Source organism: Drosophila grimshawi, unplaced genomic scaffold (assembly GCF_018153295.1).
Source record: "Drosophila grimshawi isolate 15287-2541.00 unplaced genomic scaffold, ASM1815329v1 contig_1367, whole genome shotgun sequence".
NCBI classification, from domain to species: Eukaryota; Metazoa; Arthropoda; class Insecta; order Diptera; family Drosophilidae; genus Drosophila; species Drosophila grimshawi.
The window spans coordinates 9905871-9930252 of NW_025062889.1; the positions used below are offsets into that span (position 1 = coordinate 9905871).

The 24382-nt window shown below is 39.4% G+C and overlaps 5 protein-coding genes across 33 annotated transcripts in view; 2 read left to right on the forward strand and 3 right to left on the reverse strand.

Annotated features, from left to right (window-relative positions):
- The window catches only part of LOC6559091 (PDZ and LIM domain protein Zasp), a 58997-nt gene extending 58595 nt beyond the window's left edge, over positions 1-402 (reverse strand). For 27 of the 29 annotated variants that reach the window (XM_032733994.1, XM_032733999.1, XM_032733993.1 and 24 more), the window contains exon 1: positions 287-384. The gene's annotated coding sequence lies outside the window, so the exon portion shown is untranslated. Of the gene's footprint in view, positions 1-286 lie in introns of all 29 variants that reach the window. The other 2 variants (XM_032734018.2, XM_032734020.1) reach the window with 2 other exon arrangements.
- A 6815-nt stretch (positions 403-7217) lies between these two features.
- On the forward strand, positions 7218-11774 carry LOC6560421 (Bardet-Biedl syndrome 4 protein homolog). Its single transcript, XM_001986273.2, has 10 exons — positions 7218-7296; positions 7364-7503; positions 7583-7695; positions 7749-8039; positions 8520-8676; positions 9155-9277; positions 9357-9441; positions 10112-10198; positions 10291-10502; positions 11446-11774. The coding sequence occupies exons 1-10, from the start codon at positions 7218-7220 to the stop codon at positions 11641-11643; spliced, it is 1485 nt and encodes a 494-aa protein (XP_001986309.1). The 3' UTR covers positions 11644-11774.
- The window catches only part of LOC6559525 (G-protein coupled receptor dmsr-1), a 38336-nt gene continuing 25647 nt past the window's right edge, over positions 11694-24382 (reverse strand). The window contains exons 3-8 of the mRNA XM_001986274.3: positions 15002-15305; positions 13880-14051; positions 13682-13808; positions 13317-13511; positions 13053-13235; positions 11694-12920 (exon numbers count right to left, since the gene is read on the reverse strand). Of these exons, the coding sequence (XP_001986310.1) occupies positions 12599-12920; positions 13053-13235; positions 13317-13511; positions 13682-13808; positions 13880-14051; positions 15002-15235 (1233 nt within the window). The 5' untranslated portion in view covers positions 15236-15305 and the 3' untranslated portion in view covers positions 11694-12598. The remainder of the gene's footprint in view (positions 12921-13052; positions 13236-13316; positions 13512-13681; positions 13809-13879; positions 14052-15001; positions 15306-24382) is intronic.
- Positions 18509-19447, forward strand: LOC6559537. The gene is made up of 2 exons (XM_032734637.1): positions 18509-18559; positions 18924-19447. The coding sequence occupies exons 1-2, from the start codon at positions 18548-18550 to the stop codon at positions 19224-19226; spliced, it is 315 nt and encodes a 104-aa protein (XP_032590528.1). The 5' UTR covers positions 18509-18547; the 3' UTR covers positions 19227-19447.
- LOC6561135 (uncharacterized zinc finger protein CG2678) lies at positions 20293-22549 on the reverse strand. The gene is made up of 2 exons (XM_001986277.2): positions 22060-22549; positions 20293-21996 (listed from the first exon to the last, which is right to left on the reverse strand). Exons 1-2 carry the CDS (start codon positions 22267-22269, stop codon positions 20422-20424), a joined length of 1785 nt encoding a protein of 594 aa, XP_001986313.1. The 5' UTR covers positions 22270-22549; the 3' UTR covers positions 20293-20421.

Consider the following 24382-nt stretch of genomic DNA (forward strand, 5'->3'; position numbering starts at 1 on the left):
AGAGAGAGAGAAAGAGAAATTTGATTTATTACGTTATTTGGATGATTGATAACACAAGTATTATATTATTGTTATCGATACTATTATTATTGCTGATGATGTCAGCTCTCAGTTACGCATTTGATTAACTCTTTTTTTTCTTGTTTGCTTGTTTTCTGTTTGTTTTATGTTGGAATTCACTAGTGAATTTTATAGAAAGTACAAAATAAACATGCACACATATATATATACATATATACATATATATATATATAAATATAGATATTCATGTGATCTATATACACACTTTTGCTGATGATGGTTTCGTTAATTGATTGACTTTTTGTTTTGCGGTCTGTTCGAGGTGTTTTTTGGGGCGACGTTAACTAAGCGACGATTTTCTCTCAACTAAAGCAAAAACCGAAACCGAAAATTCTTATGTGAAATGGTTTTTCGAACTAAAAATCTTTTCAAGCAAGTGGCAGCTACGCCTCCGTCGGCGTCTCAGTCGACGGCGCTGTCAACAACGCTGCCTGCATTTTGGGGCCATGCCACAGTATTCATATACCCTGGACCCATTAAAAATGGCGGCAAAGGGGTATCATGCAGTTGTGCAAATGTCAACAGGCAGACAAAAAAACTCAACATCACATAAGGTATGTATATATATATACACATACTGTATAAATATAAAACAAATAAGACAAAAGATTTTCTCGACAGCTCAAAGAATTTATACTCTTGCGTTTCAATATTTCAAAATTGTTGTCCTTAATTAATTTTATTCAGTTTGTTTCTTGAAATCCACAGAATTTGTAGATAATAATAAAGTATATATTTTTTGCAAGAGAAGTGGAAAAATAAGAAACACTTTGCTGACATTATCTATATACTATGGATCAATATCAACGGATATCGCATTTTGATGTGGTAGTAATTGGTATAATATTGATAAACTGTGCAAATTGAATGAAGAAAACCAGCAATTGTCCATAAAATTGCATACTTAGCATTTTCTGTGCATGCATAGAATGCATGCTCAATTGCAAATGTGATTTTATTTGTTATTATTATTTATTTTTTATTAACATACATTTTTTAATGTTGAACGGTGCAATATTTCGAGCTAGTCACGATGTTTTCAATGAATACAACATCTATGACTCATGAGAGTTAAAACCTTGGCTACAGGGTATCTGGATGGGCGTGCTTTCTTTGCTTTGCTTGGGCAATCTTGTGTTTTTCTTTGTGTTTTTGCTCAACTATATGGCCGCTATATGTTGTACTCGTCTACACCCAGACGTTGCGACCGACGCAGAAACCGAAAGCAGAAGAGCCCCATAAAATCAAACTAAAAAAAAAAAAACAGCAGCCGCAGCTGCAGAGACGGAGGCAGCGACAGAGGCAGCGGCAGCGACAGAAGCAGCGGCTGGCAAAATCTGTTTGAGTTGTGTTCTTCTTGTTGATTTGGCTTGTGCATATCGCAATGTGTCTGCATATGTATATAGTATATATGTATATATATATATGTATATATGTATACATGTGTGTATGTATTTTGTTATTTTGCTAATTGTTTGTATTTGGTTTACATTGCTTTCTAGCGTCTGCAGGCATTGAAACATCAAACGAACATTTGTTTTCAATTGTTGCAGGTGCTTTCGTTTCCGAATTTCAATCCTCATTTCCCGTAATAAATATTCCTTAATCTGGAACTGCTGGTTCGCACCAAAAGGGCAAATGATAAGCTCCACAGAGAACATTCATTGTATACATCAAAACACATTTAAGCTTATCTTTTCTTTGTATTTTGGAAAGGCTCCAAATTAGGAAATGGAACAAGTACATATGTGTGCTCGTCTAGGAGATTAACATGTAATCAACCTATATTGAGACTATTGATTGATTCTCGATTAGAAATAACTTGATCAAATTACACTACTTAAGCAATTATTGAAAATCTTACAAATGTGTTAAGACAAAGAATGTAAATTTATTCTTCAAAAACAACTAAAGAAACTCTAAAATTATAAAATAAATATTTGTGGGATATACTCTTCCCTAATTCTACTCTTCTACCATTCCCTAATTTCAACGATTATTCATATTTTGACTGAATTTGGATGTATCCCTTAAATATTAGACTAGCTTTATATACTTTATAGCAATGCCATATCGTGACAATAAAAATACAAAATACTTTTTATGATAGTTTCAAAGAATAAGTAAAATATCTCACTGTAAAGTGAAATGATGAAATTGTACTTATTCTTTTGACCATTAGTGTACAAAATGATTCCCCCTTTACATGTTTTCAATGGTTGCAGGTGCAAAAAAAAAAAGAAAACAGAATTCTTTTAATCAGTTAAGAGATTAGCAGCGAAACAAATTATCTGGCTGACAGGAGAGCTTGAAAATATATGTTTGGCAAAATAAAGACACTCGTATCTGGAGAACACATCGTATGACATCATATGAAAAGACAGCCAAGCAGCTATCTATTAGTAAATGTAATTAAAAATTGGGTAATACCAGAGCAGTCTATCAGTGAAAAATAAGAAACAAAAACAAAAAACATCTTCAAATGGGGTCTCTGCAAGGTCGATATGAAATCAAATTAAAGCATTCGAAATCGAAAAATCGTGCAATGTCTTTTATGGGGGGGGGAGCATTTGGGGCATTTTAATTAAATTCAACTTCAATTTGAAATAACAATCATAATTCCCTGGTGCAATATTAAATGATGCCCAGCCAACTTAAAAATGTTTCATTGATATTTACAAAAATATTTAAAAAAAAAAATGGTATTTTTATGTGTGTATATTACAGAATATATAAAACAAATTTGAGTTTTGGCGTTGTGTTGCATAAAAAGCTCAAGCGATTTAAGCAACACAGCCAACAACATCAATAAAAAACCACAAAAGTAATAATCAATAAATAAACAAATATATCGCATTTAATAAACTCTGACAGCCACAAAAACAATTTCAACATTTTAATTAAATCATGTTGCACACAGAGAATCATAACTAACAACACAGAAAAACGAAACAAAATAAATAAATAATAAATCGCTGCGTAACTCAATCAAATAACAAAAACATTTTGTCTCAAATGGACAAAGAGGGAAATGAAGAAAATTATTTTCGATAGGGCAATAACGACTCGTACTAAAAGAAATTAATACTATGATATTTCGAATGTTTATTTTCCACAGCTCGACTGACTGATGAACTGATGAGCTTCAACAAGCTGATGGCGGTAATTAAAGTCGCAAATGTTAATATGGCCGATAAGCAGATAATTAAAGTCACTCGTTTTACGGTTTGCGGTTTTTGTGCGATGACAACAGTTATGCAATATTTATTATTATTTTTTTTGTTTATTCACTAATTTCTTTAATAGCCTTTTTCACTTTTGCTTTTTGCGGATTTTAATGTAGATTTAGCTGTGTCTCTCTTGCGCTACAATCAATTGTTGGCTCACTGCTGGTTGCCAAATCACACACAAGCATAAATCGCTTTTAATATATCTTTTTTTTCTGTTTTGAGAAGCTGTGTGAGTCAACAAAGGGTAGCCGAAAAAAACTGGCCATGGCTCAAACTGAGGCCGAATGAGATCTTTATGAATCATTTAGCTCTTAATGAAGCCGGTTTCAAACTCAAACTCAAGTCATTGTATTAGCCATGATATTTGCAATAAGCAATAATCAATATAAAACACGCACTGTGCAACACTCACTTTTGTGGTTGTTGTTGTTGTTGTTAACACTTTAATTCACGTATGACGCAGAAATGACTAAAGTTCTGTAAATGGAGTATAGACGAAATCATAAATCCCGATGCCAAGCGACAAGCGAAAATACGACAACAGCGCGCGATCGTTGCTTTCAAACGAATGGCACAAGCGAAGCCGAAGGCAAACGATCCCAGCGCTGAAGTCGCTGCCAGACACACACACACACACACAGTGAACGCATGCAGGTTACGCTCACCCACACAAACAGATAGCAAAGAGGGAGAAAGAGAGAGAGAGAGAGAGAGCGAAAGAGTTGCTTTGGAGAGCGCAATGCAACTGAAATCAACAGGTAAACGAAAGGTGAAAATACACACACAAAAAACACACACACATACAGACACACATAGCGCACTTGCGCCAGCGCATGTGTGTGTGTTTGTGGTTGTGTGTGTGTGTGACTGATAAGATAAAAACGAAAACGCTAAAGCCGAAATTCTATGAAATCATTTTCGAATGTTGTTGTTTACTTTTGTGTTTTTTTTTTGCGCACTTTAAAACTTGAGAAATTTATTTGTATTTGCAGTCATTTTGGCAACATTCAATCGCAATTTGTTGGCGTGGAATATGATCAGTTTGTGGCTTGTGGCCGAAGTTGCAAGTTATACGGTTCTATATTTAGGTTGCATGCCACAAGCAAACAGCACGCAAAAAAAAACACAAAAAAAAATAAAAACTGGTTACTCCAGTTTCCCTGATAATCTGGGTGACGGCTACAACAACAACAACAAAAACAGCAGCAGCAGCAGAGGCGTCTCTGATTCTTGTTGCAACTTGGGCTGATTTTCCTTTTTAGCGCCCCAAAATAATAAAAAGCAAAAACACACAGGAAAAAAGCGAAAAAAAAGCAGCAGGAACAAAATGCAGCCAAAACTGCGCAGTTGCTAAAAACCGGTTGCCACGCCCCTCTCTGCCCGCTGCGCCCTGCACAGGCCTATTCCACTGGCTGTCCCTTTATTTTTTCGATATTGACCAACACTCGAAAACTGCAGTGAATCCCCTCCACCCACCCCCTTGGCAAGCTTCTGCCAACACACTTCATTCAGAAGTGAGAGCAAGTCGGAGCGAGAGAGCCAGCGTGGACAGCGAGAGTTAGAGCGAGAGAGAGAAACAGAGTCAAAGTCTGAGTCCATCTTTTTTTGCTAATGGCTGTAAATCATTTTGCAGCTATTCTGTTTCTTTTTCGCTTGTGGGAAGGGAAGGGAAAACGGCCGACAAATATCCCAAAAATGTCACGCATGCGTTGCTGTTGTTCTTGTTGTTGTTGTCGTAATTGCAATCGGCCAGCGACAAAAATGTCTTTTTCTTGCTGCTTTTCTTGTCGGACAAGTTGAGTGAATTCAACAAAGCAAACGCGATGCAATTAACAGGATTACTGTCCATAACAAGTTCAGCTACACAAATAAACAAAGGAAAAAACGGAAAAAGTTCGTAATTATTTGCAATTAAATTTATTTGCTGTTTTTTTCTTCAAATTTGGCGCTGTGCTAAGTCGTGGCACATAGATGGCGCCAGCCAGAGTCAAGACTCAATGCGCTCACAACTGTTTTGTGTGTTGCCACAACTCTGTTAGTCAAGTCGCACACCTTTCAAGCAGTGCAACGAGTAGTTTGGGAAAATACACAATGACCCCAAAACTGATAGAACTATGCTAAGCGAAAATTTTAATATAACACAGTTTGGGGAATGTTGGAGATTTGTGGGCAATTTTTGGGAAATTTCGTAATTGAAATTTGAATTAGGAATTGAAATAAAGAATATAAATTAGAAATAAAAGCAAATTTATTCTTATTTCACTTTGCGAATACTTTATAATGCATATTTTCTTAAATAATAAGAAATATCAAGTTTCAGAAATTCATTCATAAAAAATTAATTTAAATAATTTTGTCGTTTTTTAGAAAAACTCAATGCGTGAAGCATTTTTAATATGATAAATGATATATTTTTGGGATTTCCTTTAAACAAACGCACTCGAGTCACGTACTCGATTTACTATTTTAGACAACTGACAAAAAGCGGCAAATGCATTATTTGGTATGCTTCAAATAACTGTTAGTTTCGCCATTTAAATTTAGATGCGAACATTTGCAATGAATTCTACTGGGATTTGTAAGCTTCTCTCTTGATTTCTGAGCTACTATTCTTATTTTTTATTTGAGTGTAAATTAATTATTAATGTAGATCATGATCAGTTTGATTGCACATCCACAAATGGCCAACAAACTGAGCAAGTTTGCCACTTGCCACCTGCCACTTGAGCGGTGTTGATTTTAAATTGAATGATTACCCCTTATCCATCGGAAGGAGGAATGGAACTAGATGTAGGAGGGGAGGGAAGAGGGGGTGCCGTTGAAGGTGTTGACGGAGGCGTCTCTCCTTGCGAGTTGTTTACAGTGCATTTTGTCAGTTTCAGTTGTGTCTCAATTGCAATTTGATTGTCAAATTTTTTACCTTGCCAGATCACATTTATAGATTGTTTTTATTGTATTTCAATTGGTTTCCAAAGGGGTCGACACTTAAGTTGGCCACTCATTAAAAATACACAGCGTCAAATTTGTTCGAATACCATTTAAGTGTTTTTGGCCCAGTGACACTTTTGGCCAAAGCAGCGGCTTATAGAAACACGTGCATTAATTACTTTGTCAAGTTTGATTTTAAGCCATCCAATTTGAGGCCACGAATATCATTAATCGTATTAAACCAAATAGCAGATTATAAGTAGCAAAACAGTCAACAGTCAACAGCTGCTGTTTAAGGAGGAGATTAGCCAAATCTAGCTACCACTGCATATTCTACACTCTGAATAAAAAGTCGGCATTAATCTTAGACAATCTGCTTGCTTTTGGCTTTATATGGATAACTCATATAATTATACAGGAAGTATATTTCTGAAACGGAAGATTGTGTCTATCTAAACACTAAATTTTCTAAAATGTAGAAGAAATATATACAATTTCAGACTTTTTATATTAGTTTATTTTTTAATAGTAGTATTTTAAAATTTCACATATATAAACAGTTCAGATAGCTTATAAATTCAGTAATTTAATTTGAATTATTCAGAAATGTTTTATTATTTAAATAAAGATTTGCATTTGCAGAAAAACTTTCTAGTTTTTGGGGCGACTTTCTAAAATTCAGGACGATTTCTTTCTCAGTTTTAAAAAGTCATCTCGAAAAACACACGTGGATTATATACAAAACATACTCATGAGGTTCTTACTGCAGGGTCATATATAAATGGAAACAAGTAAAGAAATCCAGTCCTAAGCAACCGCTGACAACCCTTGGCAAAACTCCCCACGCTGTAATTTGTGGCCATGGCAACTGAGTGCTAGTTGCAGTAACAAACAGAAACCACAACAATTATTCCAACTTCGCAAAGAGCTTTTTTTCACCCAGCCACACAGCAGCCAGCTGCCACAGGACTAGAGTTGATGTACGAAGCTGGCAGCGAGCAGATTAACTGCAACGGAGCAGTCATTCAGCTACCCTCGCTGGAGGTGGTTAAAACAGGTGGGTGGATTGCGAGGATTACTTCAAGTGACCTAGTCGCTATGACCTTTTTGACTGCTTCAATTAGCACCCAAAATGCCGACAGATGCAAACATTGACTGGCTGCTTCACATTTATTTTACACGTCGCCAATTCGAACGCTGTCGCCGTCTCATCGAACGTGAACTGAATCGTCATTTGAATGCCGAGTATCTGTACTTTGTCCAGGTGAGTGGGCAGGTGTGGCCAGGTGCGGCAAGTTTGGCGACCTCAAATTATTGTGTCCCTCGCTCCATCTTCTGCATAGGGTTTAATTGAGCGCGAAGATGGCAATAATATTGAGGCGCTGCGAAACCTCCAAAAAGCTGCCGAGCTCAACTCGCGCAACATCGAAACATTCAAGGAAATCGGACGCACTCTGTATGTCAATGAGTGAATACCATCCATCGAAAACTTAGCCAATCTTCTTGCAGCTACAACATGGGTCGCTTTGACCAGGCACTGGATGTGTTCCGCGATGCCGAGCAGCAGAGTCCGCGCAAGGATCACGAGATCTATCACTATTTGGGTGAGCTGCTTTATCGCGCTGCAGCCAGCCAGCCAAAGCTTGAGTTGGCCACCGCGCAGCAGACGGAGGCCAGGGGCTACTTCGAGCTGGCCGTGCAGACGGGCAAGAAACTGGAGAGCTATGTGAGGCTGGCCGAGCTGTATCGCAAGGAGAAGGAATACCAGAAGGCCATCGATGTCCTGGAGGCATGCTTGCAGTGAGTGCACATTTTAATTATGGATTAGAAACGGGTAAAAAGGGGTATGATGTAGAAGGAAGCATCTTCAACCTCATAAACTATATATATATATGCTTGAACAACCGAGTCGATCTAGCCATATCCGTCACTATTAACAAAAGCATCTCAGAAACTATTCGAATTTGGAAGATCTCGTTTATCATGCGTAAATCGAGCTCAATTTCCCTTATCGATATGATATCGATTGCAATAAGATCCATAATTTCACAAGTATATATATTAAATTTATACAAAATATACGTTGAGATGTCATAAATCAGCTGTTCAAATTTGATCAAAATCGGATAAGCACAAAAGATTTTCTGTATCGAACCAAGCTTTGATTTTAGAATCTGTCTTTTAATCAATATAATGTATACAACATCTGTGGCAGGGTATCTGCTAGTCGAGCTCTCTCGACTAGAACATTTTCATTTGTTTTACAACTTTCGCCTGCAGCCTGACGCCCGAGAATGCTGAGGTGCTCACAGAAATCAGTGTTTTGTATCTGAAGATTAATGAGACCCAAAAGGCCTACGATCGCCTGGCGGAAGTGGTCAACATCGAACGCAACTGTGCCCCCAAAGGTCTGCTGGCCCTGGGCGCCATTCTGCAGGTGAGTTAAAGTTTAAACATATATCCACAACTGTGTATCTGCATTCATATATCTTCAATCCAACAAAAATCATTTATTCGCAAATCATGCGATGACATTTAATTTAATTCATATGGTCAGCATAGAAAACCAATAGCCTAAAATATTCATTGAATTTTTCGTGTATATTCATTTACATATTTTCAAATCAACTTTCCGTACACTGACGGATGAATCATGAAATCACATTTAATTTAATTCATACGGTCAACATGGAAAAACATAGCCAAAAATATTCATAATGCATATTTAGTTACATCTTTTTTCAATTGAACTTTAAGCGCAATTTAAGCACATTTTTTGTTAGTTTGTCACACATATTTTAGTTGCAATTTTCAATTCAATTTGAAGTATATTTGCAGCAGACTTATTTTAAGTTTTACGTGCTTAGAGATATCCGCTCTGCTGTTGACACACAATTTACAATTTAAATTGACAGTCGCGCAACGATGTCGATAGCGCCCTGAGCAAGTACAGCCAAATCGCAGATGCCGAGCCGGAAATTGCTGAGCTCTGGAATAATATTGGCCTCTGCTTTTTCAAGAAGCAAAAGTTCATTGTGGTAAGCAGCTGAAGAGGCCCAACTTCAATATGCAGATACAACAACTTGAAATCTTGAAATCCAATCCAATCGATTGCAGGCGGTTTCATCACTGCGCAAATCCGTTTGGCTATCGCCCCTCAACTATAACGCTCTCTACAATTTAAGTCTGATATATATTGCCTGTGAGTAGAACCAAGAACCAAAAAAACACACTCAATCCAACATGGATTACAACATGAAATATGAACAGAGAACAATAACAGGCAGCCGCAACAGCTGCAGCAATTATTGCATTGGTTGGCAATTTATTGCAAGCCGATTAGTCAGCGGGTAGTTTAGACTAGTTAAATCAGTTGAATACCCTTCCAAATGAAAGTTCTAAGAGAATACATAAAAGAGAAAAATATTGAAATCAATCAATCAGTGGATAATCTTAACTAGAAGAATACCCTTTTATGTGAAAGTTTTATTCAAGCAGTTCTTTGACAGTGTATAATATATTTGAAGATTAAATCTGTAGAAATAATCCTGTTGTAAGACTTAAAATTTAAATGTCAATTTCCCATCCTTGAAGCACAGACTTTTTGGGTCACTAAAAGGACTTGTCCTTAGCCTCAACCATAAAAGTAAAAGGTAAATAATAAAAAAGGGGCCAGGGTGGGGAGCGTTGTCTATTCATAAATTTCATAAAAAACAGCAACAAGCAGGAAAAACAACATTTAATCAATTCAAGGACTGTTTTCATTATAACTAGGCCAAACGGCTTTTAACATTCATTGTTGTGTATGCCTATTTTTATTTTGTACTTTCTTTTTATTGTTCATCCGATGCTGACCTGGTCGCAACAAGCAGCGGAACAATATGCGAGCGCCTTTCACACGCTGGCCGCAGCCATAAACCTGCGCAAGGACAATGCCGAGTGCTACATGCTGCTGGGCTGTAAGTGTTGCCAATAGCATTGAGGTGGCACTTTGTGGACTGAACACTGAACACATTTGTGTGTCGCCTAATTTGAATTGTTTTCGTCGTAGTGTGTTTGCGCAAGTTGGACGATTTGGAGAATGCTTTTGTGGCCCTTGAGCGAGCCTGCCGGCTGGCCAATGGGCAGCAAGGTGGCATGCGACATCCCCTCGTATTCCTCAACTTTGCCCTTTTCTGCTATGAGACAGGACGACTGGCACTGGCAACGGAACACTACAATCGATTCATGAGCCATGCCCAGGACCTGCTGCTGCCCACCGAAGTAAGTCGTGAGTTCTATCAGCGCGCCCAATGGCTGCTGGTCGTGCCAACTGATTAGCAGTTCCTACCAGTTTCCACAAACCATTTGATTAAAAATCTGAAAACGACGCATTTCTGTAGCCTTCTCAAATGTTAAATACAACAAAAAGTGTTATTTGCAAAATTAAAGCCCCAAAATTAAATCAAAGTAAATGCAAAACTTTTAATTGGCTGTTCAACATTAACATGAAACCACTTTCATGTCCTCTATGGCCCCAATACAAACTAACAAAAAAAGGGTTGGCAAAATTGTATAAAAATTGTGTTAAGTAAGAATGATCTAGTAGAGAGATATCGACTAGAAGATACCCTCAACCCTTTAAAGCAATTAAAACACAGATTATAATTGGACTAATTGGCAAGTGATACCTTTAAAATTGGGGCTTTTAATGGTGTCAACAATCGATAAAGATCGATATTCGCTAAAGGGCGAGAGTTATCGATAAAACAAAATGAACTTATATTAAATATTTGCATAACTAGTCTTAAAGTCTCGCAGATCCGCTTGTTCATGACTAGATCGAATCGCCTATTGATGCTGATCAAGAATATATATATATATATATATATATATATGTAGAGGCTTCCTTCTGTCTGCCACATACTTTGGCACCCTTTTTACCATTTTTATCCATTTTTAATGAGTCCAGGCTATATAAATGCCATTAACCAGATTGCATGCCACACACTGAGCATTTATTGAGTGGCTACTTGCCACACACTCATTTTTTTATGGGTATATGTAAACAAGGCGGTCACTAAGTATCCTGCCAAATTTCACAAAGTTTACCCAAAAGCAAACTCCCAAATTTTAATCTAGATTATTGTTTACTAATGTGGATTTGTGAATCGTTGTTTGCTCGAGCGGCTTAGACACATAGTGCTTATGCGTTGTTCTCTGCCAGTTTAAATTCCAGGCAACCAAATTGAAATCGCTACTACGCATGTCAACACACAGCCATGGCATACTGGGAGATGGGGCGGATGCTGCTCGAGATGGCGCTGTAACTGGAGTGGAACAGGGGCAGCAGCTGGAGCTGGAGCCGGCGGCCTTGCAGGAGGAGATGCCGCTGGAGGTGAATGCCGTTGTCAGCGAGAACTGAGTATTCCACAGGACGGGAGGAAGGGGAACAATAAAAACAAGAACAACATCTGCTTAACTCACATCGAACATTTATTTGAACTTGCTCAAAGTCAATTAAAAATCAGTTTACTCGAATAGCATTAAACAATAGTTGAAGCCAATGAAAATCCATTAGCGGCACTCTCTTAACTTAATTATAATATAGATATTTATATAGATGTATGTTTTGTGTGCATATTTAATGAATTATTATCTGTTGAATATTATCAAAGGTCAAGTTTGAAATGGACAAGAGAACAAAGAAGCTTTGGGGCTCGTCGGCTTTTTATTCTCTTGTCGCATTTCCCTTTTCAGTTGAAATCTCGATTTCAAATTCAATTTAGTTGTTTGTTATTTTTCACATACCTAATTTGATTTGAATGTGTGCAAATTGAATGCGTACAAATTGTATTCAACTCTTATAGAATAATTAAAGTTAATAAACGCTGGTGTTCCTTCCCTATCTCAGATGGCATATTAATCATAAATAGATCAATTTACAGTTTAAATATATAAATATTTGGTAAATATTTGAATTGTGTGCAAATCAGCCTAAGGAACAGTTTTACAAGTTAATACTAATTATGCTCATAGACCACACGGCAAATTTAAATGTCGCACTAGTCGCACTAAATCTCAAATTATGTGTCTGCTAAATAGAAATGGCACTTAATACCCTACTTCATAATTGTTGGCTCTCGGCCGATTCACCGAGTCACAGTTCAGCAACCGTTTATTATGCGCTGCTCACAGTTTCAGTTCAACTTTTTGAAAGTTATCGTTTTAGAAATTCAATTCATCTTTGAGATGCCTTCACCCAGATTTCACCCATTCTCCCAACCACTCAGCATGAAGCTCGTCTCCGCCTCCACCTCCGCGTCTGCATCCTCCTCCTCTGTCTCCCTTCGACGTCTAGGACGCCACGGCCTTTGATCCTAGACACAAGTGGTGGTGACACGGGTGAGGCGCGTCATCTCGCTGCTGCCAAAGTGCCGCTTGAAGAACAACGATCTGAATGTGGTGCGGAACTGCTTGGACATGAGACCGTAGAGCACAAAGCCAACGGCCGCATTTATCAGCGCCAACAGATCCATCAGTTCGCCAAACGGCGGATAGCAGTGGGCAAAGAAGCACTTCTCCAGCACGCCCGACAACAGACCCAGCAGTCCCTGTGGAAACTCCGTCACCAGAAACAGCACCAGGACAGCAACCAGCAGGAGCGTTGTCCGATCATTGCGTCGATCACAGCGAGGCGGCCTAGGCGCAAAGGAAGGGCATTTAAATTCCAAATAAATTAAAGAACTGACCGGAAGTTAATCAAATGAAAATGGCAGAAGAATCAGCAGAGTGTCCATTATTAAAATGAAAATCAATAAGAGTTACACTTACCGCCTCGATTTGGCCTCGCTTAGATTAAATTGTATGGCATATTTGGTCGGATTGTTGTAGTCCTTGAGCTTGAGACGGCGGCGCGAGGCCTCGCACAGGACATGCATGAGGACGAGACTGATGACGGTCAGAATGCAGCAGGGCAACAGTTTAATAATCACGGAATGTATCCAGAAGTTAAATCTAAACAAAAAAATGGAAAAAGAAGAGAGTGGAGCTGTCAGCTGTCTGCTAAACGGATGGCAGGATAAGCTCCTCGCTCACCTGAAGAGCATCGAGTCCACGTCAAAATACACATGGTACATGGCCTCGTGCTCTCTGGTGTCCACCTCGAGTGTCTCGCGCACCTTGAACACAAAGTACGTGGGCAGACAGAGGATGGGTGAAATGATGAAGGGGAAGAGGATCGCCTCTCTGGAATGTGCTAGCAGAAAATTGGCACAGCTCCCGTTTGGATGTCTGTGGATAAGAGATGGAAACAGTTTGCTATATAACAGAAAACAGAAAGAAGAAGAAAAAAAGAGAAGCCACATTGCCGCCGTGTTATTCAGAGTATAAGCGCCAGTTAAGTAGAATTTTTCCCATTACAGGTGTCATGCAGAGTGGCACCAACGCTGAGTGGCACTCACCTTATTGCCACATAACGCCAGACAGCCAAGGTCACAGTCAAACCAATCGAGATTGTGTGCAGAATCTGTGTGAAATGCATATGGACCAGCAAGTACACAGCCCAAGCATAGCTCAAGTCCTTTTCGCCTGCCAAAATGCCAATATATTTAAATAAATAACTGCCTAAATAAATATCGGAATATGGACAATGTGCTCACCTGGCTTCATATAGATGTACTGATATGTGGTATACGGTATATATTCCAGCATGACAAACATATCAGCGACGGCCAGCCATTTCAATATATTGTTAATGGGCGCCTTGGCCATTTCTTTTCTGGTCAACACCATTATATTCAAAATGTTGGCTATTGTGCCAAATATGCAAATCTGTAAGGGTAAAAATTGTGTAAGCGAAAGTGGCAATAGCTCAAACAACAACATCAACACATTGCACAACCATAAACAAAACCCAGCTCAGCTGACCAGGATAGATTGAAGGACCCAAACTGATGCAAAATTCATTTTTAACACCCACCCACACACACACATAGGCAACCCATTCATTTCACACACCTTTTGTGAAATGTTTTATTCATGACTCAGCCACATGATAAATATGAGATTTATATTTTAAATCTGCAGCAAACATCAGTGGCCACCCCTTGTCTATCTGTATTTTGTTGAATTGCCATTAAAACAAAGAATTTATATATTAAATTCAGATAGTTTAACATGTCATTGTCAAGCAGAATGCTTTAAATATTTGTGCTTTAATATGTTGTTTTTCAGATTTAAACTGCCAGCAAAAAGAGCATTTAATCTGTTGCAGCTTTTTGGCCTTTGCCATTGTTATTTAACAACTTTTTATTGTTTTTTTTTTTTCTTCGACCATTTTGGTTTGATATCTTTAAAGACAACTAATTGGTAAATCCCCTTTGCTGTTAAATGTTTGTGCCCTTGTTTTGGGCCAAAGCTTATGAATTATGTATACACACTAATTTATTTAATCGGTTTTCTCCGCCTTGCAAAAGGAAACGGCCAAAGTTCAAAAGTGTAGGGGAGCGCACAAATTCACAAGCGGACAATGGAAAGAACCCTTTCGGTTTCACTTGCGCAACATTCCCTGACATTTTGACGGGACTTTCATTAATTTTGCTTGGTCCCAGCAGTGGGTGGGTGATGTAAGGTGAAAAATGTCTTCGCTAGTGACACGACGACATCAGCATAATTAGCACTCTGTCTGCAGCACAGACACAGACACAGTCACAGTCACACTCACACACAGTATGCCTAATGAGCTACAAGCTGGCACATTTGCTTATCTTTGGGGAACTTACCAACAGGGATAAATAGCCATGAATGCCGTTGTAAGCTCGCAGCCAGGTGTAGATTTCGCCTCGACAGTAGCCCTGACACTCGTCCTGTTGTGAGTGGTTCTTCTTTTGCAAATCGAAGAGTAGCTTCACAAAGTCCTGAATGTCACTGCTCGTGATCTCCAGATCCTTGAGCAGCGTCTCATTCAGACTCACCTGTGCGTCCAGATGCGATTGTGCCATATTTATATCCTGCATTGTTTCGAATTCTATTTTCTTCGTATAACTTTTGGTTTTCCTTTAAATCATGCTGACCAGTCAAATGTTGCTGCAACGCGTGAAAAGATACAAGTAATTAATGTATTGACAGGTTCATTATCGCAATTAAGCAAATACCGTGTACAGAGTTCAACTTATTTGTCATAGATACGTATCTTATAAAATTACGTGACAGACTGCAAAATAAATACTCAAAGCGGGCACAAGGGACGCAATTAGCGTGTGGAGAACCAGTTAACAAAAACTAAGCCGGTAACAAAAACTCAAACCCAAACTCACGCAATAAGTCTATCAATATTGCGCTGAAAATTATGTGTATTTGAGAGCATGCACTTCAGATCACAAAATAAAAACAGTTATACAACAAGAGTTCCTTTTCATTAGTCATGTAATGGCCATGCCACAAATCATGCCATAAAATTGAGAGCTGTGTGCATCATTTGTGGCCGGCTGGCCAATTAAATGGCCAACGGCAGATGCCACATTTACTGTTGAGTTGTGCAACCTGCTGCCAGAATATAAACGGCTCTCTTTATGTTCAATTGCAGGCCACAGTAATTTCCAAATCCCAAACCGCATTGAGAGCAACATCAACGATGGCAATAACAAGCAACAGCCCGACCAAGCTGGCCAACAACGATAATTGATCGAAAAATTAATGTGGCAAATAAAATGGATGAAAGTCAGCTGAAACACCGAATATGAAATGCGCTTGCTATTCAAGCACATAAATGCGTAAAGCACATTGAATATCAAAGTTAGACGAGACTCTGTTGCCAGTGTATAATTAACCAGAACACACCTGTCGCCGTTGCCAGTGAACTGGGCGTAGCAGTTAATTGGCTAACGACATATACTAGATGCAGCTGCAACATTTCGGTGTGATAAACATTTGGGCGACATCGTAAATCAGTCAAATTTGGTAAGTTGGCAAATCAAAGTCTCGACCCAAATGTTCAGCATGTCAACGAAGGTGTTGCATTTGGCTAATGGGTCCGGGTGCAGGTCCAGGGGGCCAGACATCAAAATCCTGTTCACCGTTTGCGCAATTGCAATTCAAATTTTATTTTGAGTAACTCTGCCTCCGCTGCCTCCGACTGTCCGACTGTCCGACTATCCGTCTGTCCGATGATTGCCACACAACAGCCGCCAACTGCCAACTGCCAACAGCGAAAACACACATAAACTGGGCCTGCATCAACTTCTCAATATATATACATATATATATATACATGTGTTAGGTTGTCAAATCATTTGATTTTGATGGATATGCCAGACGTCAACAACAAACAACAAGAAAATTGTTGCTGCAGCAAACAGCGAAAGAATATATCAAACATTTTGTATTTCTGTGAGCTGCTCAATAATTTGTATTTATTCAACAAGCTTTTTCAATAATTTGCTTCAATGGGCGTAAATATTAAATGTGCATTAAATTCACAATTTTATGCTTATAAAATACGTATAAGAAAAATACAAAAAACAAAGCTATTAAAGTTCACAGCTTCAATTGCAAAAAACAAAGGAAAACTTCAATGTTCATCGCAGCAAAGTAATCAAATCATCAGATTTAACTGGAGACATGCTCTGATTACGAATCGAGCATTATTACTTTAATCATTATCCTCTTTAATATATGTGAATAGCTTTGCTTTTCCACAAAAACCAACGAGATATATTCAGTTTGCTTATTGCTCTTTGTCAGGCGAATGTTAAGTTTTTTTGGAAGTTCCGGCGGGAAATGGAAAAACCAGGTAGCGTTACGCAATTGAAAAAACCCCACATAGTGCGAGGCACACACACACACACATACACACGCACACACTCGCACAACAAATGGCGCCAACTGACAACTTTAGATAAACATTTGTTGTTGCCACTGGCAATGGTGCTGTTAATTAATGTTCTGTTACGCACACACACACAAACACACTTAGAATTTTTTTTTTGTTGCTCTGAACCATAACTGAAGTAAGAGCGTCGTTCGAGGAGCGTTTTGTTATCAGGAAGATGCTCATATATCCCAGCAGTCCCGCAGCGTCAATTGCCTTAACGATGCTGGCCATTAAAATGTAATTACACTCAAGTGCTTTTCATGTGAGAACTAAAACTGAACTGAACTGAACTGAAGTTGGCTTACGCATGTCAAACTTGGGTGTCGCCCAGCCCACAATTTTCCCCAAAGGCACAAAAAGAATTTTGCTATTTGGAATTCAATTTGAGTATGCCAAATTGAGAAGAAAAAGAGCTAACCATTTGTTGCTGCCTGTTTTTCCCAGCCGGGCAAATGTCTGTGCAATTTGCACAGATTGAAGTCAGAAATGGAATTGAATATATATTTATTGTGCGAATTTATCAAATGGTTTTATACATATACTCGTATATATATATTGCAATACTTATTGAAGGCCTTTACACAGTGAATGGTTTGAAAAATGTGAATAAACAAATGTATTCAATGCTTAAATGACAAATTGCGGCTGCCTGCATGAAATATTCAACTTAAAGCTGTGCATAACGATTTCATGTTCGATAAATTTCAGATTGAAAATAACAATTCTTGATAAAAGCACAGCTTACAACAAGCATTCAATTTTGGCTACTAAAAGCATTAATTGTGGCTGTTGAATTGAGCATTCAGAGTCAGTTTCTCAATTTATTTATTTAACTATATAAATTATACATTGTTAATATTTAGTCATGTTTACTACTGTTATGATTGCATTATAAATAACGAACACTTTACAATCCATATCCATTACAAATAATTTTATGCGTTGCGGACAAAGTAGGCACTCAGCGTGAGTGATTTGTGCTGTATTTCAAAAAATAAATATTCCAATTATAAACCAAATTCAATTTATGCGTCTGACTGAGTGTCCGTCGATTGTCAGATCAATGCAGCAGCACTGCCACACACACACACACACACACGCACGCACACACTTTGTGGCAAGCCGCAACTTGTTTGGTATAATTTTTGGACTTGATGTGGGCATACTTACAGCCAATGTGCGTGTTTTTCGATAGAGTTTTTCTTATTTGTTGCAGTTTTGCTGTTGTTGTTGCTGTTGTTGCTTTTCATTATTTGTTGTTGTCATTTTTGGCGTGTAAATAGCTTTGCCTAATGAGTGCGTTTGACTTAGTTTTGAGTGAGTTTCTTGGCAGTTTACGCACCAGAAAAACACTGTATAAATAAACAGATTCTGGCTGCAAACATCGTTAGTTCAAAGTTAGACAACGTGCAGTGTGCAGTGCGTAGAAGCCAAAGGCGAAAAAAGAAAATTCATTATGAAATTCACAGTAAGTTGGACATCAGCTTTATTCTGTAAATACCTCAGGGCAACTGTCAAACTTAAAACTTTAACTTAAGTTCAGAAATAATAAAGACAAACTCTTTTGCAAAATGTTGACTTGTACAAAAAACTGAGATAATTTCATTAAAAATGTTTGCAGTAATTGAAAAGAGCAAAGTTGGCCTTCAAAATGCATTAAAATATTTGCATTACTGCTTAGCAAAATTAAATGGAAAGATTTGCAGTTTTTAAGCCAATTTTAATGCCAATTAATTTGTTTCTCTCATTTTCTTTCATGTTCTTGTGCCATTTGCTGCAAATGAAAAATTCCTTGGGGAAAAAAAAAAACAAATGCAAATGGGATTTTATAGTTAATTTTGTTGATTGCTGGCATTGCTTGCATCGTGGCCGCACCTGTCGCCGAGGAGCAACAGCAACAGGATATCGAATCCTCTGCCAAGGCTAAGCGTGGCCTCTCCCTTGGCCTGGGCTACCACGCCCCCCTCGTCACTCACTCGCATTACGTGGCTGCACCAGCTGTCGTCCACCATGCCCCATTGATTTCGCACGCTCCACTTATTGCGCACGCACCGCTCATTGCGCATCATCCAGTCGCCTCGGTGTCCTATCACCTGCCCACCTACCATTCCTACAACTCTTACCATCATTTCTAAGCAGCAGCAGCCGGATCAACTGGCAGCTGGATGTGGCAGCTGGACGTGAAAAAATAGTCAACACGTCTGAATGCAAAAGCGACAACAACAAAACAACAACAGAAAATTTAAATAATTCTAGCAAGGAATAAGTTTTCCACTCGTTTTGAATTCAATTCCTTAAAATGTCCAACGTTATTTGTTATTGGCTTTTGTAAATAAATTTGTACAAACAGTTTTCTTCTGCATTTAAGCAAAAACTATCTTTTCAGTCAGAACTTTTGGTTGCCACAGGGCCCAAAACTTTATGCTTGGTGTGCGGTAAAAGTGGCAACCAACGAACAGCATCAGTTAAGCGCAACCTCTGCTGAGCACTTTCTGGTAACCAATTTGGACCGCAATCGCTACGCGGCACTGCTGCAACTGCTGACGCACAAGTGGGTAGCAACTTGGAGAACATAATCCCGGTAGTTATGCACTTATGGCATTTTCAAATGTTTCACAAGGCTGCAGCAGCAGCAGTGGCAGCAGCAGCAGCAGCAGCAGTGGCAGCAGAAGCAGCAGTGGCAGCAGCATTAACAGCAAGCATTAAGTTAGCATTGTGATTACGCACATTATACAACTAGCTTATTGTTATTATCATGTTGTAAATGGAGTTCATAACAATGCCCTTGCTGCATTTACGTTCAGTTTTCATTTTACAGCATCAAATCAAAGCCTAATTCCAGCTAACAGTCATTTGCTGCGCCCTTTCCCCCCTCTCTCTCTCTTCCTCTATGCCTTTTTTTGTTCATTATAAACTGTGTACTTAATGATATTGTATTTTGTATTAACGCATAAATTGTAATTATTTCAATACAGTTCAGGGAATCGGTCTAAATAATGATACATACGAGATTTGGCCATAGAAAATGTTTGTTGTTTACATCAGAGATTATAGCATACGGATTGGTTTGCTGCGGTAACCGAGGCTATAATTTTATTATATTATGCAATGAATATCATAATTTAATTTGTATATATATTTTAAGCTGCCTTAACTATAGTTATTACCAATTTGGGAATACCTACGAAATGAAACAAAGGATTTTTGTCAATTGGTGTACAATTAATACACATTTTTAGTTTGAATTTTACTTTAGATGCACCGCATTTCTTACTACACAATTAAACTGCAATCTGATTAAAACTAGGTGTTGACTGAATTCCATGAAATTTAGTCGGAGAAGCTGTCGCTCCAGTAGGTCGTCGTCAGTGGTGCTACCGACTTGAACAGATCCCTGCCCTGGCTTGGATGGCCCTCGATACTCTGGCGTTTCACTTTCTGCTCCGAATGGCGATTGCAATTAGTGCTCTGATGGCGCTGCAGTCGCGTCTGGGTGAGAAACGTGCGCTGGCATCGCTTGCACTCGTAGATAATGCCGTGCTCATCATGGCTAAGGGCCATGTGCCGCTTGAGCTCGGCACGCAGCCGAAAGACCTGGGCGCACAGCTCGCAACGGAACTGGGCACGTTCCGCTGCATGGCGTTCCATGTGCGTCTTGTAGGCGCCACGCACTTTGAACTTCTTGTTGCATATCTGGCAGTGGAACTCTTGACGAGAATCATGCATCTTGCGGTGCATCACATAGGATTGTTTGCGTTGAAAACTTAAATTGCACTGGTCACACTCGAAGGGTCCCTGGCTGGCTGCTGTGGCGCTGGATGGTGATGTTACACGATTCTTCTTCCTTGGATGATCCTCGTCATAGCTATTGTTCGAGCCGGACGCACGTTTCATGCCCTTCTTTCGACCACGTCGACGGCCTGGCTTGCGTTTCTCGCTAATGTCCGAGTCGGCAGAGTCGCTGTCAGCGCTGGTGGAGCCCGCAACATCGGACACCTTAAATTCCACATCGTCATTGAGCTCCTCCTCATCCTCGTCGCTGGCCGAATCGGAGACAGGCGCATCTATGACCACATAGCCACGTGGTCTGCGCACTTTGTTCTTGCTGCGCGACAAACGCTTGCGCAGATCCTGCTCGGTGGTTTCCAGTTGTTTGCGCAACTTTATGGCAACGGTGAGACTAACCAAGCAGCTGTTGCATATGAACTGCGGCATGAAGTCTTTGGGCGCTATCGACACACTGGGGCAAATGAGCACAAGCATGTCAGCCGGTGTGCTGTTTGTCTCGCCTGTCTTCGTGAAGAGGCTAACTAGCTGCTCCTTGGTTGTGCACACACGACACTGATTCTCATCCACCTGCTCCTCCTGGTTGCGGGCACCAGATCGTGCTCGGGCATTCGCTTCTTCTGATTGATCTCCTGCTGTGCCAAGCTCTGCCTGTGCATCGTCCCCAGTGATGAGTTCTCCCTCATCTTCCTCCTCCTCCTCCTCCTCATCCTCCAGATCTTCTTCCTCTTCGCCATCTGCTTCACCCTCGTCGCCATCTGCCTCTCCCTCCTCTGCTGCATCCTTCTCATCTGTGTGTGCTTCCTCTTCCACACTTAGTTCTTTCTCAGCTGTCACTGTTGAGGCCACTCCTGCTGCTGCTTCTTCATCCTTTGCTTCTTCTTCATTTGTCTGCTCATTTTGCGCATTGTTCTTGTCAACAGCTGCTGCTGTTTTTGCTGTTTTTTCGTTCTCAACCTCGTTTAGTTCTCTTTCGTCATCGAACTCATTCTCAGGCGTTTCGTCTTCGAGATATTCAGCTTCGCCCATTTCCTCCTCTACCTCCTCTACCGCCGCCTCCACCGCTGCCACCACCTCTCCTGCCACCGCCTGCGGTTCGACATGGGCGTCAGTGTTACCCTAGAAAATGTTATGCGTGTTAAGTTGTTTCTGTTTCTTAAGCCCCTCCCACTCGCAACGCACCTCCTCAATGTAAACATCAATATCGGCAGCATCTGCTGCTGCTGCTGTTGGTGCTGATGCTGCTTCTTCTTCTTCTTGTTCAACAGCGTTGTTTGCATCCCACACATTTGGGGAGGAAGTTGTCTGCGCCGCCTCCAACTCTATTGCGGTTTCCTTGCCGTTTGTGGCCACTCCATTTGTGGTTGCGGCAGCCGTTATTTCCTCTTCCATATTTTATGTTGCTTCGTGATTTTTGGCGCTTCAAGAATTACGCCGGCCCCAGCGACCAGCTCAATGTGAAAATTTCTGTTTTTCTCTCTCTTTCCCTCTCTCACAGCAATAAAACGATTGCGCTCCTTTTCTCTGTTCGCTAACTTACTTTTGCTTGAAACTGATGATTAGCTCTTTAATTATAATTTTTGATTTTTCATGACGCTTCAGCAGCAGACCCAAACATTTATTAATTTTTACAAAACAACGCCATATTGTATGAGTACATACACGCAGCCGACAGCTGTTCGGGTATCGATGACTGTGCGCATGTCAAAACAAATATCGATACACATTTAACGAACGATTGTTGCGACGCAAGCGCGCTAAACGAGAAAAATTCAAAAACGAAAAACGTTTTGAGTATTAAATGTGTTATATCAAAAAAATAGATGTGTCGTCGCTTATAATTTATTGTTGCAAAACAATAAGCGGTTACGTAATTGTATTAAAAACTTCAAGCATTGCAGTTGAATACAATTAAAGCTTAACGCACGACTTAATAAGTGGACGGCATAAACAGAAGCACTTCGCTGTTTTCATGACTTTCTAATGTCCAATAATGGATGAATCCACGAAATGGACGCCTCCACTGAAATTAAAATTCAAGGAAATGCCTTTCCGCATCCATTAAAATATTATTTAGATATAGTAGAAAAACCCTGGCGTCAATAAAAATAATGGGTTCGTTGTCAAGTGCGTTAAAGAAAAATAAATATAAAGCCCGGCCTCGCAATCCCGACATGGGTGAGGTATTTATTTCAATTACGCGAGCTCAAAGACCACAGTGTTGTCAAGAAAAAATGTTGGTGCTGTTAGGCAAAAAAAAAACTGCTAAGGTTGCCACATCAACATTCAGGACCCATTTGAAGGCAATTTGCGTTAACAGCTCCCCATCACTGATTCCTAGCCCTATTCAGCGTAGTGTATTTGTATATTTTTATATTCTGTATTCTCTACATACTTTTTTTTATTCCTTTTTGTGATATACGTCAACAATTATCGTCACAGAACGTGCACAGCACCTACTTGACATTAACATGACGAGTGCCGGGGGAGGGTGGATTGCTCCGCCCGGAAACGTGTCTGAGATTTCTGTATTATAGCGATAGCAAACGATGGCGGGGTTTGGGACCGGTCGTGTAAGCAACAAGATAAATAAAGCGTTACGTTACCTCTGGCAGTGATAAAAAATGTGCGACGATGTCAACTGACAAGCGCATTCCCCGAACGGAGAAGACATCGGCGTCACAACATGATTAATTATGCATGAGTTACTCGCAGCAAACCAACTCAACCACCCACCAACCAACAATCCAACAACCCAGTCACATAACCACCCAGTTAGCCAACAAACCATATATAAGACAAACATCAGCATATGCTACCATGACAAAGGCTTAAGCGAATTTTTATTTTTCTCTTTTTTTTATATTTTTGTTTAACTGTATAGTGTTTCAGAATACAGTCCTGTTGCTTAAGGTACAAATTCCAAGGACTCTGTGCTCGTCACAAAACGCGCTTTGAGTTTCCAATTTAGACTACCTTAACTAGCAACTGTAAACCATAAAACAATAAGGTATAGTCGTATTGAAAGGACAAAACCAGCTTGCTTTATAATTATGGCTGCCTTTGAACATGAAACAGGAGCAAATAATTGAATTAAACAAACCCTTTCATCTGACAACGACTGCAGCACGTTCATTTACTTAGCAATGCAAATGGGTTAGAAACGTTGTTGAGAGGCGGTAGCGAAATAGAGATAAGATACAATATGCAATTACTTATCACTGTGGTTGGCAATCCAGTCTCATTACGGTGCCTAAGGAGATTAACAAGAGACAATGAGTATTACGTAAATAATCTGCTATCAATGAAATGTAGATATTTCGCAATAGTAATTCACATAACATATGAAATATGTATGCAAAAGTAGTTGGATTTGCAACGAGCATTTAGCGTCGAGTTTGCATTTGCTTTTACATCGGATTATTCACGGCACAGTAAATAAATATTTAATGTTTGGTGGCCTTCCCAAAATGAATTGAGCTTTATTTAGTTATTTCATTTTCTA

Excerpts from the sequence above, each read along its gene's own strand:
- LOC6561135 (XM_001986277.2), bottom strand. The coding sequence starts at position 22,269 with ATGGAAGAGGAAATAACGGCTGCCGCAACCACAAATGGAGTGGCCACA. Across the intron at positions 21,997-22,059 it reads TTGATGTTTACATTGAGGAG|GGTAACACTGACGCCCATGT; the intron begins GTGCGTTGCGAG and ends AACATTTTCTAG.
- LOC6560421 (XM_001986273.2), top strand. The coding sequence starts at position 7,218 with ATGTACGAAGCTGGCAGCGAGCAGATTAACTGCAACGGAGCAGTCATT. Across the intron at positions 7,297-7,363 it reads GCTGGAGGTGGTTAAAACAG|CACCCAAAATGCCGACAGAT; the intron begins GTGGGTGGATTG and ends TGCTTCAATTAG. Across the intron at positions 7,504-7,582 it reads AGTATCTGTACTTTGTCCAG|GGTTTAATTGAGCGCGAAGA; the intron begins GTGAGTGGGCAG and ends TCTTCTGCATAG.